The sequence below is a fragment of the Eschscholzia californica genome, unplaced genomic scaffold (genome assembly GCF_041429995.1).
Source record: "Eschscholzia californica isolate CP2 unplaced genomic scaffold, dmEscCali1.0.p SCAF_5, whole genome shotgun sequence".
Classification (NCBI taxonomy): domain Eukaryota; kingdom Viridiplantae; phylum Streptophyta; class Magnoliopsida; order Ranunculales; family Papaveraceae; genus Eschscholzia; species Eschscholzia californica.
In genome coordinates this window covers 14557077-14575617 of record NW_028238472.1, presented here as the reverse complement: position 1 = coordinate 14575617, position 18541 = coordinate 14557077, and the positions used below count along the sequence as shown (strand labels likewise).

Below are 18541 nucleotides of genomic sequence, written 5' to 3'. Positions count from 1 at the left end.
GGGGTGGGGTTTTTGCCTGCTATCCAGATCCCCCGATGGGCACCCGCGTATGTGAGAGTCGATAGACGCCCGATAACAGGCTGGGACAAAACCCATACGTCCGAGAAGTGGACGTACCAAGAAGCTTTACTAGACGTACCGTCCATGACTACCCAACGGTACGACCGTTTGTGAGTTTGGAATTTTTGCATGTCCGTTTAGCCTGACCAAGTAATCGCATAGTTGTTCGACAACTTCTATTTTTGTTATTTTACTCTCCTGAAGTTAAATTTCGGCGCTGGTTCACCATCAACCACCATCTCGAAAACAAATCTTCAAATATTTTTTGATAAGTGTTTATTATGTTTTTATTTTTCTACTTTTCTATTGTTTTTCTTCATTTTTTTTATCGACCTGTTGCATAGCTTCTATTTATGATATCTTACATTTCATGATGTGGCACTTTGACCCTAGTTCACCATTAACCACCATCTCGAAACCAGATCTTTAAACATTTTTTTTTTGTAAGTGTCAATTTCTGTTTTTGTTTCTTCATTTTTCTTTTGGTTTTCGTTGATCTTTTACTCTATTTCTGTTATCTTCTTTTTTGCAAAACAACACGCATATCTTAACTCGTATTTATACACTTTCTATAAGTTTGTTTCATCTTTTACATCACAAGCAAGTCTGTATTATCTCTGAATTTTTTATCATGATATTGTACGTTTTAATTTGTGTATGTTGTTTCATTTGGATGGCTTAGAACGAACAGAATATGTGGCTAATCCTGATTGTGCAACATAATTTAGTTTAACCCTTAATCCGATTATCTATTTTTTCCGAATTTGTGAGCCTATGATTTACATGTAACTGTTAAAGCAGACCATCTAAAACTGGTGGCAGATCAATTTGAGGACCAAGAAAGGGCATGCGTCGACTCCTATATTATACTAGTAAGGGGCTTTCGCGTCTTTGAGAGTCAAGTAAGAGGCGCCCCCTACAAATGGGCCTCTCTCGGTGATCGAGCGACTACTTTCCACTAAACAAGGTGACTACTCTTTTATTGTGGTTCAGAGTCACAGTTGCTAACGGGCAAATGCATGTGTATTAGCGTTCGTGCTTGCTTTCAGTTCAATCTTTCCAATCAGGTCTAGAACGACTATTATTCCCAGACAAACAAGTATCCTCTAGCTTAAGGAATAGACTAGAGTTTAAAGATTTCAGACTTACGAAGGTTGAGTCAGACTCACAAATTAGCCTCATATGTGGATATGATTACTTTGCTTGCCATCTTTTTGGCAAGTTAAGTCACTTCCTGTTTATGATGATAGATTAAGGTGCTGTTTGTTTTTTTTTTAATGTCTGAATCTGAATTAGCTGAATCTGAATTTGCTGAATCTAAATTAGTTGAATCTAAATTAGTTGAATTATTTTCAAGTTAGATGTTTGTTTTTTAAATCTGAATTATAAAGTCTGAATTCAATTTATGACCTTTATACCCCCAGATTTTTGTTTTTCCCCTTTCTCTTTCTTTTCTTGTCCGGCCTAGATAAAAGAAAACCCTAATCTAAAAAATAAAAACCCTACTCACTTTTCTGCCTCTTCTCCTTTTCTCGCTCTCTCTCTCTAACCACAAGCAAAGTTCTCTCTAATGATCAATCTGCAGAAGCTTCAACGATGTCTTTAAAAGTCACTGATTTCCGATCTTTCTCCCTTCATAGAAGCTTCAAAACTTAACTCTATTTGTGTCTCTGTGAATCTTGCTTGATATTATTGGGGTTTTATAGGGGAAGTCATGAAGACAATGGGAATGATAGATGTTGGGGTTTATATGGATTTTGTGGGGGGGATTGTACAGGAAAGTAGTATTTTGTGTACTTTTCCATGATAATTTCATCAGCCCCTCCTGCTAGCTACCTTCTTTTTATTTCTAAAACAGGAACTTTTTGGTGGTGGTGTTGTGGTAGTAGCTTGAATCTTGGTATTTGGTGGTGGTGGGCTGGATTGGTTTGTGGTGGTGGTGGTATGGTGGTGGGCTGATCTGGTTTGTGGTGGTATTATGGTGGTGGGCTGATCTGGTTTGTGGTGGTATTATGGTGGTGGGGTGGTCTGGGTTGTGGTGGTGGGATGGTCTGGTTTGTGGTGGCCGGTGGTTGCGGTGGCCGGTGGTGAAATATTTAAATATAGACAAAGGACTTAATTAAAATCGCAGGGGTAAAAGCGTCATTCGACAGATTTCAGATGTTGGGTGAATGTTTCAGACTTGATTTGAAGTCTGAAATAAGTGGCATCTTTTTCAGCCAATTCAGACCATGACAAAAATCAGCTAAATTTTCAGATTTTCTGTAATTTAAAAACAAACATCTGAAATCTGAATTGGATTGTAATTCAGACCCAATTCAGATTTCAGATCTGAAAAAACTAAAAAACAAACAGCACCTTAGAGTTGGTGACCCATGTGTTCCTTATGGAGTATATTTTTGTTATCTTTGATGGTATATTTTGTAATTTTAACGAACTGGCACGCATTAGTACCACCTTTCATGATGACAACGCACATTTTTGCATCTGCATACCACTATTATCAATATCAGAACAGTGGAAGAAGGTGAAATTATAACTATATCTGAAGGAATCCAGTGAGCAATCACTCACAACTTTGACTGCCTCCACATTTGAAAGTGATAATCAAGCTATCATCAACCATCTGAATGACCCCAACCATCACATCAACTGGCAAACCAAAGGTCATGTCCAAAAGACCAAGCATCTGCTCTCGTAATTCAAAGGCACGATCCTCACTCATTTACCCGGCAAAAGCAATGAGCTCGCTGACTCTCTAGCCAAAAATGGGCAAGGAAGACGAAGAGTATAAGTAATTGGGAAGTTGTTCCCAATATTATTAACATAATTATTGTAATGACTCTTATGTTTATTAATTTACTTCTCTTCGCAACAAAAAGAAACCCTTTCTGTATTCCAAAAATGTCGAATGGAAAAAAAACTTTGTGCTTCGGTTAAGGAATGGCGAAAAAAGTATTTTGCAGATATCTTAACATCAAGAATATGAAATCCTAGATCTTGTAGAATTACTTTTCCTTCTTTTGTACTGGTAGTAAACCCCAGCCTAAGATTTGGAGGGATTTTGGCTTAATTGATGGTAAAAATATTCAAGGAGGGTTCATAAATAATTCATGTTTCTAAAGGATTTATTGTTACTAGAATTCATGATTCGTTCATCGAAAACAGACCATAAACAAGCTCCCTAACATTGCCAAAAGGTGCAAAGTTTACTAATTAGATTCTAGGAATAGTTGATATTTGATCGAAGTGAAGTAATAGATCCACTATCAAGAGAGCTAATGTACGAGTGTTTCAATTCTTTGTCGGTTTTTGGGTGTTCGTCAAATCACCCAGAGAACATTTGGTTTTGTGTGGATTCTCAAATAAGAGTTGCTGTCAATATGAGAACTGAAACAGAAAAAGAAGAATAAAAGAGATGAGTCAATCTAAGGTGCAGAATCTTGCTTCTAAAATTACAAAACACCATCTCTGCAAGCAAATTGCAAATTCTGACTGACTACTATAATCTCGTCATTCATGTACTCACTCAGTGAATGTCAAGATGAGTATTAACATTGATGAGAGAGCAGAAGAAACCTGAGAACTTCAATCTTCTGTTTCTGCACCTCCTCCCTTAAGAAGCAAATGCTTCTCCCTCTTCTGGAAATCAGTCAATCCCTTCCCACTCCCTGTTACACCAACCTTACCCTTAGGATCGTCTGGAGACTTGAATATACTTTCACGCTTTCGTCCAGAGAAAAAACCAATCTACACAGAAAAAAGAATTTACAAACATAAATTACAACCAGAAAGCAACATATTTAAGCTAGTTCATCGTTAAATGAGTGCAATGTTCTGTACCCATGAGGCCCAGAGGAACAACTTGATTTTTCCGGCACCAAGTAATTGTAAGACCACTACCACCCCTCACTTTAAAAGATATCGTATGCAAATGACTCAATGGACAAAGGGCTACGTGGTGGAAAGGCAACTACTGAAGTTATTCATTGTCAAGGCAACTATTTAGGAAGTAAGGAAACCCTCCAGGAAAATAAACGAAAAAATCTTGCATAATATCACCTCATTGTCAAAATTTTTTCTTGAGAACATCAAAGAAGCGCCACATGTTTGCTTTAAAGAGAGTAAAAGCAGTTATTTTTGTTCAATTTACAGAAAACCAAGTCGAAGATCCCAGTTTTTATATCAAGAATACTTTCACATGAACATCCCAGAAAGAAGACAAATTATTACGGAAAGGAAAGCAGAAGAATGATGATGCTACATATGATTCATGCATCAAGCAAGAACCAACGACATCACATGCACTCATAGGACTACAAAAAAATAATATATTTTCTATCCTTACGCTTTTATTACAAAGAGAGATTGGCATGGGTGCAAGTATAGTATAGCTGAAAATTTTACCTTCTTGGAGTGGCCTTTGGTTGTCTGGAATTGCTGCCAAGCATTTTGCCTCTTATTCTGCGTAACCTCAAGCTGCTCAAAACGAACCTTAGATTTGAAAGCATGTATCTTCTTCTTCTTAGCAGCTTTCTGTACATGTAATTTATAGTCAACAATAACATCAAAGTCACCCGTCTCCAAAAGCAAGATTACTCAAACTTCAAGTCATAATTTACGCATAATTGGAAAGAAAATGATACAGGAAAATACCCATAAAGATCAAATCAGAAAACTGAATACTTGTTGTTGGAAACTATGCTTTCTCGCATTATAGATTTCAGTTTTAAATAGGTTCAACTCAACTTCTACATGTGCATAAAAGCATTTCCGTCTTTCTTTTTTAACGAAAAACAAAGTTTAGCAGTAAACCTGAGAGTAACTGGCCTGCAAGTATTTCTGAATTATCCGCGTGGGGTAACAAACATGCATAAACGAAAAAACCGGAGTTCTTCCACCAGTAAATGGCTAGGCTGGCTAGAAGGGAACGAGTGAAAGAAGTAATATTTCGAGGAGGAAATAGTCAAGTTTATTTTCCTCCTCCTTTCCCTCTTTACCCAGAATTTGTCGCAGAACTAGCCATTATAACTCCAGAGTCCTACCTCATTAAATAGACACGGATCTGGTATACCCTTAAGCCCATCGTAGGCAAAGAAGATGCTACTATCTAAAAGAATAGATGAAGAAAATAACTGAAGTACTCTTTCTTACCACATCTTCAGGATCATCGGCCTCTATCTTTAATTTTGCTGGTAAGGTCTTTGACTGATAGTCTGTTATAGCTGCTTGTGCTATCTTTCTTTTAATGGCTTGCTTTGTAGCTTCAGCTTCTTTCTCAGCTTCTACCAAAGCATTCACTGGCCCTTCCTCGATTGGCCTCACGTTGTCAGGATCCACCTATTAACCATTGAGTGAAAAGACAGGTCAGGTAGATGAAAAGACAGGTGTAAGGTATATATAACACGTGCACAATACTAAAAATCTGAGGATGTCAGGAGGTACAACATGGAGTTTTGGTCTACAAAATTCTTTATGTTTTTATGAATGAAACGAACTATGACACGTCATATAAGCCATAAGAACATGCCAAAGAATTTTACTTTGATCTTCTAACAAGTATCGAGTACCAAAAGGCATGCAAAGAGCATTTGACTAGAGTACTCACTTTAACTCTTTCCCATTCGATAATTGGAATACAAAGTGATTGAGTAGGGGTCATTTAAGTGTGACGCTCTGACAAGTAACAAATGCATCAACTACCACTCAAAGCTAAACAGATTGGCTTGTACTATGATATTTATTTCGTTTGTAGTTGGTCTTATCAAAACATTCAGAATCAACCCTGTCAACTTTTACACAAGCCTATTTGTCATTCCTCATTGAATTATTAACAACCGCGTAATTACTAGATAGACAGCCGGAGAACCTTCAATTTTATTTGGTACACAGTTATTACAAAAATAGGTGAACTATATAAAGAGTAAGAAATGTTAATGGTTGAATTTACTGTGAATATTATATCTAAACACGTTAGGAAACATTAACATAGTGAGAATGGTCTGAAGGAAAATGACAAATTCGAAAATGCACACCAGCTATGTGGTAAAGAAATCAGAAACCCATGAATCTCATTCCCATCAGAGCATATTCCCATGTACACAGACAAACATATGTTGCCACTTGTATCACAGCCAAAACTTGAGACTAGGATGTTGTTCTTTATAACAAATAAAACTGATTGAAGTTTGAAGGGTGTAGGTGAAAGTTGAAACTAAACTACAATAGCTATGGCTGCATTTCCACTGCCCTATTTAGACTCTCCAGTAGCATATTAACATAAATAGACTGAAAATGATAAGATTAAATGAAATTCGTTCAATCAAGGAATAAAATTTCTAACATGCAAGTGCAAAGCCATAAACACCATACCTCTTCTCCGTTACCCCATCCATCGAAAGCAACATAGTAACCATTTGGAGTCAGTGCCTCAATTGTTGCATCATACCTGAACATTCAACTAATCAAACACACAGAAAAAAGAAAAAAAGAAGGGTAAAACAAATGAAAGAAAAATAAAAATGATGGATAAACAACTGAAATTTCTTTATTAGGTCCATACCACTCTCCGTCTTCACTCCAGACAGCCTGCACTTTTGTGCCGACAGACAACTTCTCAAAAGACCCCGACATGTGGACTGATCCCTAAAAGAATAGGCATGAAATCATTAGAGAAAAGATATAGAGCATAAATAAGATATATTTCACTTTATCAGACACCAAACCGTAAGAGCTCTTAATTAAGAGAGTAAATGAAGAAAATTCATTGCACTCCTATTAGAGCAAATATTTTCTTTTACTTTAAATTACCATTCCTTGCTCCAGAACATTAAGAAAGCGACTGCAGCACAAATCAAATAAGGCATGACAGAAAACAAAATGATCAAACAAAGCTACCTGGGTATGTTCATAGGTCCCATCAGACCGAAGTGGACTGGTAGAAACACCAACACTTGATCCAGAAGCCAGGGCTGGAAGCTCGCTTTGCTTTGCAGTTGCCAATAGTTCCTCTGTCAACACAATTACCTGCACAACCACGTGTTTCACGATGGAGTGAGGCAATAAAAGAAAATATGAATAAGAAACCACTCTCCACGAAATAAACCCTGAACCCGTGAACTGTGAATTTCAAACTTATAATAGCAGCATGACATCTGAAATCAGGAGGAGGCAAGCAGGCAGACCATTGACGACACATAGCACCTGCACAGGAACCAAGATACGAGTGATGGGCATCCTGGTAAGTCGTGTTTATTTTTCCACATTTTGGATCTTTTTAGTACTAATTGTCTGTACTTCCTCAACTTCCAGACTCTATAAGCAATTCTTTAAACCATCCTCACCTTTTCAAGATATAAACAAAAACATAATTCTCCGCGAGTATTCCTCAGCCATTACGCAGCGATATGATGCTGCCCTGCTCGAACACATAATAGTTCCTTGAAAAGAGAATAGAGACGAGGAGAAATACATTCCATGTGCAAATTCAAAATTCTAAACGTTCTATGGAAGTAAGATACCAGTGATGGGCATCCTGGTAATTTCTGTTGTTCTTTTACATTTATAACTTTTTTCATATGAATGTAAAGGCACGAGCAATATGTGAATTTTCTACTCCTAGATTCCAAAGATAACAAGTTATAGGGGATTGGAGTTTGGGGAAAAAAGGGACTCAATACAGGGAAAATGAACAAGTCGCTTAGACACAACTCACCTCCTCAAGCTCCTTTTCCATTTCTGCATACTCAGAGTTCCCAGGTACATCCACCAACAGTGTTCGGACCTAATTCACCCAGAAGAAAAGTATATTGCTTTAAATACAGATATTATAAATAATTATGCAAATAAGAGCTATTTATCAATTTTATAGATGCATGTGGCATGCAGAGAGTGCCAGAAACACTAGTCCACTAGCACAAGCTATATCCTGGGTAAATTTTTAAAATTTTAGGTGTTTATTAGCCCTTACAGTAGGTGGCAGTTATATGGTGCAACCTTAGAATTGAAACTTCTGAATGCACAAGTAATAAGATCTAAACTTTCCTGACTACTCTTACAAGTAATTGCAGGTTGTGTCATATACTCATATGTCAAAACAACTTTTGGGATCAAAATAGGTTAGTTGGCTCCTATTATATATAATATGATCATAACATTGATGCACATATTCAAGATAACAAAGCTCACTCAAATACAGCAGCTTGTGTTTCCAAATTTTATCTCCGAATTTCATAAAACCTAGTCCATATAAGCCATTTCTCTCGGAGGAGATCATAACATTGATGAAAAGAGAATAATTTTGCTCAGTGTCATCCTCAGTCCTCATAACCCATTTCTCTCTGAGGAGATCATCATTGACAGAGAACAAGTAGGAAACCGGCAAAACGTCTAACTTATAAAAATTAATCCAACTTGCAAGTGAAACTTAACTGTTTTGAACTGTTAACAGGGGTTTATTCAATATGATCTTAATGCTTTCCTAACACAGATAATAATGCTTACAGAACTTGGATACCCTATTGAACATCTCACAATTTCGAATTGTGATTGCAGTACTTCAGGTAGTGAGAGAAAAGATACAGAAGAAGCAACTACCGAATTCCCAATCTTGAACCCTAGAAACCCCTAATTTAGGTCGAACAACACATTCAAAACAAATAATATCCCTTTATTATATTTAAAGTCCGGAAAAATAATGAAAAATTAAACAAAACCCTATAATTTGGAACAAAAACAACAAACAGAGAAAAAATTAAAAAGGAATTAGGGTTGATGATAACCTGTTGGAGTTGCTCCTTGTATGTAGAAAGATTAGAAGTGAGTTCATCAATGCTTAGTTCTTCGGTTCCTTGCATTCTTTCTTCTTTTCGTTAACGGGGAAGACAGAGTAGAAAAAGATTTGTTAGTTGAGGAGAAGAAAACCAGATAGTGGAATAATCGGGGAAGACGAATAGAGAGAAGAGAAAGAGAGATAGAGACGAAGCCCTCGGGCTCTTCTGGTTCTTGTTCTGGAGATTTATCGACCCAGTTAGGTTTGGTTCTTCCTGCGGCCCTGCAAACACAAAACAAATACGGTGTCCGTTCTAGTTTTAGTATCACATCCAAACTATTAGGTCATGTTTGGTGCGCGGGAGTGGGCTCATAACGCGATTCCTGAAAATCAGATTATTTTAGTTTGATGTTTGGAATCGCACTCCCATGACTCTTACCATCTTGAAGCTTCCACTTTGATGGGTTTTCCATCACGACCCAAACTCATAACTTTAACTTCAAGATTACGTACTTCAATTTCTCTGGATTCATCGAAGTTTGCATGATGATTTACGATAACATAAATTAGTTTATCAAATAACATTCATCATAACTGCTTGCATGAAATCAATGGATCAGAATATTAATGACATATTGGACTTAGATTGTTCATGATGTAAAAGCTATGGTATAAAAGTATAGATACATAATCAAGAAAATTGTTACTATATTTATGCCAATTCACTGACGGTGGACTGAACTTCCAATTCTTCATACTCATGAGATTTATATTTTCATCAGTCACATGGGATAAAACGATTGTATGTATTGTGAGATATGTCCACCGGCGCAAAGAGACTAGCAATACCAGAAAGGTTAAGAGAAATTGTTTCTTTTACTATGACATTTGTGTCTGAGCTATTGTTAAAGTTGTAACCAAGTTAACTTTCAAAAATAAGAAGAAAAAAAATTCAGCAAAGGAATATATCTCCCATCTTAAAAAAGGGTCTACAAGGTACAAAACTATGTTAACTTGATTACAAAAGATAATTATTAATTAAATCATAACATATGAAATAATAACCATTGGAATATTATCAAACTAGATATGACTCGTGCCTCCAACACAGTGGATCTCGACAATAGATAAGAATAAGAAGAAAAAAAAGTGTTGATATATTATATATTTCATATTTTCTTCACGAAAAATGACCGGCTCTGTATTGATAATTATAGCAAGTTTCATGAATATCCATTTAAAGACATTTCTAGCAAGATTATTTCCTTTTAATTTGTAACCATCAAAGCTCTCACAATTACACAGTATAAAGATGGGCGGAACTACTTCTTTCCGTCTTGCGATGCAACTTGTAAACTGAAATGGCCAGACCACAGCTTTGAACCATTCATAATCCTGATAAAAATTCCGCCTCGTTGATCTTCAAAAGTCATAAATCTAAAACCCCAGTTACATGCATATATGTTATGTATAACCTACACAAACACCAATGACCACACTTCATTTCCCTGCTTTTTTGGAACATAATGTTTAACTAGGTTTTTATATTCAAATTATGTACGCATATTTAAGGAGACAACGGCAAAATGGTAAAGATAAATGAAGCAGATGTACTTCTTAAAAATGTTATAACTCAAATCAACTCTGAAATTAGGTGGTCATATAGTAATATCGTAAACCTTCAAAAAAAAAGGAAAACGAACACAAAGTTTTGTGAGTCATAGACTAGGATAGCCTCCCACTGATCACCCAATAGGCTATTTAACATCCCTTTGCAAAGGGGTATATTCCTAGTCCGTACATGATTCTTCATTATCAAAATCCAAAAATATGTCAAGTAAAAGAAAGCATAAAGTCAAAATACCATGGTTCTTCTTTAACAACTTCAAGACGATTGAAGTTATTTGAATCAGGTAATCTATTATTCGTTGTGATGATTTCTCCAACCAGAGTATAAGCATCACAAATGACCTGCACAAACTGCCAAAAAAATGTTTAATGCTTATACTTGTGATCATAGTATTGTAGATAAAATAATTTGAGTACTTACAAAAATGTTGCTTCCCCTACCGAATGAGTCATCAAAAACAGCTTGAGGACAACATAAATTAATGTTAGAAACCACGGTAACAATTACTCTGAAATAGTATGAAGAACTAAATTAAGGTCATTGGAATCAAAAGGCTCAGACACGTAGACAGAAAAGGCAAGAACATAATGTAGGAAAGAAACAAGTTTTTGTACCACTAATTGTTTTAAAAGAGATAACTATTGACATTTACCCACCTAGGACGATTGTCCATTGAATCATTGTAATCCCGCATCTTAGGGTGAGCCTTTCTAACCGAAATAATTCATTCACCGAGCTCCATGACTCCTTTTCATGCAACATTTTGATTGAACCTTCCAGCAAAAGTAACAAATCTAAAACTATGAGAGTGTCATGTAAATTTGTCCATCGTGACCTAAACAGCACCATTCCAAAAGCAAGAGAGAGTATACTCAAATATAACCAATTTCTTATAAACTTAAATAGACTCAAAAGTAAAGACTAAAGAAACTAATCTTCAATATACAATAACTTAGTTGGTTGAGGATTTTCTTCAAACAACTGGAGCTCATAACAAATTGGTCAATGTAATAAAATATACTGTTTCATCTACCTTGTAATTTTACCTGCAAAAGTATTAAATGTAGATGGTGAGTTGGAGATTATTCTAACGGTAACTGAAAAAAGGGGTCATTTGAGAATTTTGATAAAGTTAGGGGCTAGGCAGGAAGCTGGTCACAAAGTTAGGGGTTATTAGGGAAATAACCCAATTTAAAATTGGTTGAAAATGAAGGAGTAAAAGCAATTGATGGAATGAATAAGGATGTTTGAGTAATTGAAAAGATGAGGAAGAGACATTGGCTGAATGAAGAAAATTATTGAATGGAGGAAATTATTATAATGAATTCATTGAATGAAGGGTTAAATGAATCTGTTGTTGAAAGAGAAGGGAAGAGATGGAAATTCAGGAGTAGATAAGGTTTAACAAACTATTAGAATTCCAAATATTAAGTTGGATTTCCTAGTCAGCTTTTAGAATTCCAAATAGGTAGGTTGTTCAGTTAAAAGATAAGGAAAGATTAAAACAAAAAAAATTGTTTATCTAACAGTAGCAAGCAAAATCAAGGAATCAAAGGTAAAATAGTACTTTACCTTCGCCTCATCAACTTCTTCATCTTTTTTAGCTTTACGATTCTTCCTTTTCCTTCTAACCTTTGTAACACCACCATTATCTACTCCATTACTACAGTTAAACAAAAGCAGATCATTGATATGTCATCGTGAAATTATACTACATATATTAGATATATAAAAGCCCAAAATATCACTTAATATTAGCAATGTAATCATTACAGAAGAAACTCACTCTTTCTCTTCCGAACTTTGTTTATACTCCTCGATAGTGACATCTTTACTTTTGCAAACTTTTCGATGTTCAACTGTTTTTTCAACAACCATATTTGATAGTTTATCTGGAGGATCTATCTGATTTTCCATCGCACAATCATGCATGATCTCTACCGGCGTATTAGAATTATTAGGTTCTTCACTAGTGACTGCCAAAGACAATCATAGATAGAAGTATTCAAGTTAAAAAGACTATATTCACCATGTTCAAAGGAAAATATACTATGTGTACCAATTCCATCGAAAATATTTATTATCTAAATATAAAAATACGAAAAGAGACAAGCATATATAAGTACCTTTCACAACTTTGAGGTGCAAAGACATAAAACATAGCAATCCAGACATAATACTTAAACTTACCACCAGTTAGCTGTTGCCCATCAAAAGATAAATGTGGACCATGAAAACTACCGTTGGCGCTTCCAATCACCATTTCTCCACAAGGTTTACTAAAAGAAAACATTCAAGATAATCAAATATGAACATAAAAATAGCGCAGAAATAAATTTTCATTTTCATGTTTTTATATTGCAAAAAATTTCCACTCTTCGAAATACTCAACTTACGATGTTGCTCCTTTGCCATCAACCAAGAAAGATATTAGACTATTCTTTTGATTGATAGGTAGTCAAATTAAACAGATAGTTACCTTTTGTCGATCGCTCAATGAATTTTTCCAGCAAGTCTTTCAAAAATATAACAAACGGTGTATCGTCAATGGGTACTCCTCCGACCCTTATCTTGGTATCTCTTTCAAATGTATCTCTACTTAGATCAAATACAATAAAATCATACAGTATAATTCAGCCATCAACAAAACCAAGACAAACAATATAAAGTTATATAAAGATACTAAGTACAAACCTGATGTAGTAACCAGTTTGGATTACAGTTCCAGGGCCTTGAAGAGTAAAGATAACATCTTGAGTCTCCTTTAACTGTAAGTTCAACCGACACGAGAGCTTTGTGTCACGTGATAGGGAGCATAATACTATAGGTGTCTGGTTTCCTACAACAATAGGAATAAAATTCCTAACGAGTGGTAACACATAATTCCTAATTGATGATACCAGGGGAGACCCATCTACAAGTGTTGCCTGTCCAAAATGACAAAACATAGATCATTAAACCAATTGTTAATTTGAAACTAAATTTCATCATCAACACAAAGTAAATTCTTAAGATATGAAAAGAGTAAATACCCTTGAAATACAGAGCCTCCTTTTCAATCTGGTGAAGCAGAGAGTAAAAGGCTTGTTCTTGTTCAATTCAACACCTGAAATTTCAACAGACAAGTTGAAGTTGAAAAACAAAAAAGGAAGTTTTTCTCTTGTTAACAGAAAGAAATGGATATAATACTTTGTTACCCCAAAAAGCCATTCTTGTTCGTATTGTTCTGCTTCTTCTACTTGTATTGTGTTGGCCAGATCAAATAGAATGCGATTTTAATAAGCTGAGAAGAAGAAGAATCGATTCTCCATATTCATAGTTTGTTCCTTCTGAAAAGATTATAATAATTGTAAGACAAATCGTATAGTAGCAGATCATCAACACTCTTTGCCCTAAACTAAAACTCTCCATCTTCATTTAATTTGCCGCAATTCAGACTTCTCCTCCCCCGAGGCAATCAACCTTCAATTGTAATTCTATCTTATTCAAGTACTAGATATGACTGGTGCCTCCGACACGCCCGTCAATAGATAAGAATACGAAAAAAAATGTTGATATATTATATATTTTCTTCACGAAGAATGATCGGTTCTGCATTGGTAACCATAACAAGTTTCATGAATACCCATTTAAAGACATGTCTAACAAGATTAAGAAAGGTTAATAAATGACACAAAGGCAATTGAATCACCTATCTTATAGTCTTCTTTCAAACAAAATTATTTCCTTTTAATTTGTAACCATCAAAGCTCTCACAATTACACAGTATAATCTCTTTCTTCCTGATAATTATCATGTCCTTTTGAAGAGTACCTAGTATAATGATGGCGGAAACTTCTTCTATCCATCTTGCGATGCAACTTCTAAACTGAAATGGAAAGACAACACCTTTGAACCGTTCATATTCCTGATAAAAATTCCGCCCCATTGATCTTCAAAAATCAAATATCTAAAATCTCAGTTATATGCATATATGTTATTCATAACCTACACAAACACCAATGCCCACACTTCATTTCTATGCTTTTCTAGAATATAATATTATGGTTATTGATGTTTGGAAGATATCCAATCTGTTTAGCTAGGTTTTTATATTCAAATTGTATACATATATTCAAGGAGACAGCGGGAAAATGGTAAAGATAGCAGATGTACTTCCTAACAATGTTACAATTCAAATCAACTATGAAATTAGGTGGTCATATAGCAAATATCATAAACTTTCAAAAAAAAAAGAACGAACACAAAGTTTTGTAAGTTGTAGACCAGGATAGCCTCCCACTGGTCACCCAATAGGCTATTTAACATCCCTTTGCAAAGGGGTATATTCATACTCTAGTCCGTACATGATTCTTCATTATCAATATCTAAAGATTAATTTGTCAAGTAAAAGATAGTATGAAGCCAAAATACCATGGCTCTTCTTTAACAACTTCAAGACAGTTGAAGATATTTGAAGCAGCTTATCTAATGTTCACTGCGATGGTTTCTCCAGCCATAGTATAGGCATCACAAATGACCTATAGAAACTGCCAAAAGATGTTTGATGCTTATACTTCATATCATAGTATACTAGATAAAATAATTTGAGTACTTACAAGAATGTTGCTTCCCCTTCCGAATGGGTCATCGAAAATAGGTTGAGGACAACACAAATTAATGTTAGAAACCACGGTAACAGTTACTCTGAAATAGTATGAAGAACTAAACTAAGGTCATGGGAACCAAAATGCTCAGACACAGAGACCGAAATAATCCATTCACCGAGCTCCATGACTTCTTTCCATGCAACATTGTGATTGAACCTTCCACCAAAAGTAACAAATCTAAAACTATGAGAGTGCCATGTAAATCTGTCCATCGTGACCTAAACATCACCATTTCAAAAGCAAGAGAAAGTGTACTCAAATATAACTGATTTCTTATAAACTTAAATAAACTCAAAAGTAAAGACTAAAGAAACTAATCTTCAATATACAATATCTGTATTGGTTGAGGGGTTTCTTTAAACAACAGGAGGGCATAGCAAATTGGTCAATGTAATAAAATATATTGTTTCATCTACCATGAAATTTTACCTGCAAAAGTATTAAATGTAGATGGTGAGTTGGAGATTTGTCAATTTTAATTTCTAATGTTATCTAGAACAAATTCGATTCATCAATTCTAGTAAACTTAAAAACCAAAGTAATAAGAACTAAGGTTTTAGGCAAATATTGATTAATATTCAAACAAAGATTTTTCTTCCTTAGAAAACTAAGTTGGTAGCCAAAAGATAAAATCGATTGAAAGATAGAGTAGTAAAACTTACTCGTTATCGAGCACTTTGATTGCATTACCTATCTTGATTCGGGTTGTTGAAAAAAAACCTAACCTAGTCAAATGTTCTTCCTTACAAAACTAAGATGGTAACCAAAAAATTTAAAACCGGTTGAAAATGGACGAGTAAAAGCAATTGGTGGTATGAATACGGATAATTGAGTGATTGAAAAGAATGAGGAAGAGACATTGAGTGAATGAAGAAAATTATTGAACGAAGGAAATTATTGTAATATATTTTTAATGAATTCATTGAATGAAGAGTTAGATGAATCTGTTGTTGAAGGACAAGAAAAGAGATGGAAATTCAAGAGTAGAGAAGATTTAAGAAACTATCAGAATTCCAAATATTAAGTTGGATTTCCTAGTCATCTTTTAGAAATCCAAATAGGTGGGTCGTTTGGTTAAAAAATAAAGAAAAATGAAAAACTCAAAGAACAATTTATCCAACAATAGCAAGCAAAATCAAGAAATCAAAGGTAAAATAGTACTTTGACTTCGCCTCATCAACTTCTTCATCTTTCTTAGCTTTACGATTCTTCCTTTTCCTTTTAACCTTTGTAACACCATCATTATCTACCCAGTACTACAGTTAAACAAAACTAGGTCATTGATATGTCCCCATAAAATTATGCTACATACCTTAGATATATAAAAGCGCAAACATATCACTTAATATTAACAATGTAATCATTACAGAAGAAACTCACTCTTTCTTCTCCGAACTTTGTTTATACTCCTCGATAGTGGTATCTTTACTTTTGCCAACTTTTCGATGTTCCACTATTTCTTCAACAACCATATTTAATAGTTTATCTAGAAGATCTATCTGATTTTCCATTGCACATTCATGCATGATCTCTACCGGCGCATTAGAATTATCAGGTTCTTCAATAGTGACTGCAAAAGACAACCATAGATAGAAGTATTCAAGTTAAAAAGACTACATTCACTATGTGCACAGGAAAATATACTATGTGTACCAATTTCATCAAAAATATTTAGTTATCTAAATACAACAATGCAAAAAGAGACAAGCATATACAAGTACCTTTCACAACTTTGAGGTGCAAAGACATAAAATATAGCAACCCAGACATAGTACTTAAACTTACCACCAGTTAGTTGTTGCCCATCAAAAGATAAATGTGGATCATGAAAACTACCGCTAACGCTTCCAATCGCCATTCCACCACAAGGTTTACTAAAAGAAAATATTCAAGATAATCAAAGATGAACATAAAAATAGGGCAGAAATAAATTTTCATTTCATGTTTTATTGCACAAAATTTCTCCTCTTCGAAGTATTCAACTTACGATGTTACTCATTTGTCATCAACCAAGTAAGATATTAGACTATTCTTTTGAGTGATAGGTAGTCAAATTAAATAGATACTGGCCTTTTGACGATTGCTCAATGAATATTTCCAGCAGGACTTTCAAAAATATAACAATGGGTATATCGTCGATGGGTACTCCTCTGACCCTTATCTTGGTATCTCTTTCAAATGTATCTCTATTCAGATCAAATACAAGAAAAACATACAGTATAATTCAACCATCAAAGAAACCAAGACAAACAAAATAAAGTTATATATAGATACCAAGTACAAACCTGATATAGTAACCAGTTAGGTTAACAGTTCCAGAGCCTTGAAGAGTAAAGATAACAATCTGAGACTCCTCTAACTCTAAGTTCAACCGAAAGGAGAGTTTTGTGTACATGATAGGGAGCATAATATTATAGGTTTCTGGTTTCTTACAACAATACGAACAAAATTTCTAATTGGCGGTAACACATAATTGGTGATACCAAGGGAGACCCATCTACAAGTGTTGCCTATCTAAAATGACAAAACATAGATCATTAAATCAATTGTTAATTAAAACTAAATTTCATCATCAACACAAAGTAAATTCTCAAGATATGAAAAGAGTAAATACCCTTGAAATACAAAGCCTCCTTTTTAATCCGGTGAAGCGGAGAGTAAAATGCTTGTTCTTGTTCAATTCAACACTTGAAATTTCATCAGACAAGTTGAAATTGAAAAACAAAAAATGAAGTTTTTTTTGAGTTGGTTGAGGATTTTCTTTAAACAGTTGAAGCTCATAGCAAATTGGTCAATGTAATAAAATTTCATCTACCTTGAAATTTTACCTGCAAAAGTATTAAATGTAGATAGTGAGTTGGAGATTTTTCTATTTAAATTTCTTAATATTATCTAGAACAAATTTGATTAATCAATTCTAGTAAACTTTCAAAACCAAAGTGATTAGAACTAAGGTTGTAGCCATATATTGATTAATCTCCAAACAAAGATTTTTCTTCCTCAGAAAACTAAGTTGGTAGCCAAAAGATAAAATCGGTTGAAAGATAGAGCAGTAAAACTTACATGTTATTGGACATTTTGATTGTGTTACCTATTTTAATTGGGGTTGCTAAAAAAAACCTAACCTAGTCGTATGTTCTTCCTTAGAAAACTAAGATGGTAACCAAAAAATTTAAAACCGGTTGAAAATGGAGGAGTAAAAGCAATTGATGGAATGAATAAGGATAATTGAGTAACTGAAAAGGATGAGAAAAGACATGGGTGAATGAAGAAAATTATTGAATGAAGGAAATTATTGTAATGTATCTTGTTATGAATTCATTGAATGAAGAGTTAGATGAATATGTTGCTGAAGGACAACGGAAGAGATAGAAATTCAGGAGTAGATAAGGTTTTAGAAACCATTAGAATTCCAAATATTAAGTCGGATTT

General features: G+C 34.6%; 1 protein-coding gene across 2 annotated transcripts; it reads right to left on the bottom strand.

Annotated features, from left to right (window-relative positions):
* Positions 1–3159: 3159 nt before the first annotated feature.
* LOC147537329 (nucleic acid binding/RNA binding protein) lies at positions 3160–9203 on the bottom strand. Of its 2 annotated transcripts, XM_086639197.1 has the most exons (9): positions 8841–9203; positions 7775–7843; positions 6958–7086; positions 6623–6705; positions 6433–6508; positions 5215–5400; positions 4468–4596; positions 3640–3810; positions 3160–3450 (listed from the first exon to the last, which is right to left on the bottom strand). In XM_086639197.1, the coding sequence occupies exons 1-8, from the start codon at positions 8913–8915 to the stop codon at positions 3649–3651; spliced, it is 909 nt and encodes a 302-aa protein (XP_086495323.1). In that variant the 5' UTR covers positions 8916–9203; the 3' UTR covers positions 3160–3450; positions 3640–3648. The 2 variants fall into 2 exon arrangements, with proteins under 2 accessions (XP_086495323.1, XP_086495324.1); XM_086639198.1 differs by lacking the exon at positions 3160–3450 and having other exon boundaries at positions 3480–3810; positions 8841–9140.
* Positions 9204–18541: the final 9338 nt, after the last annotated feature.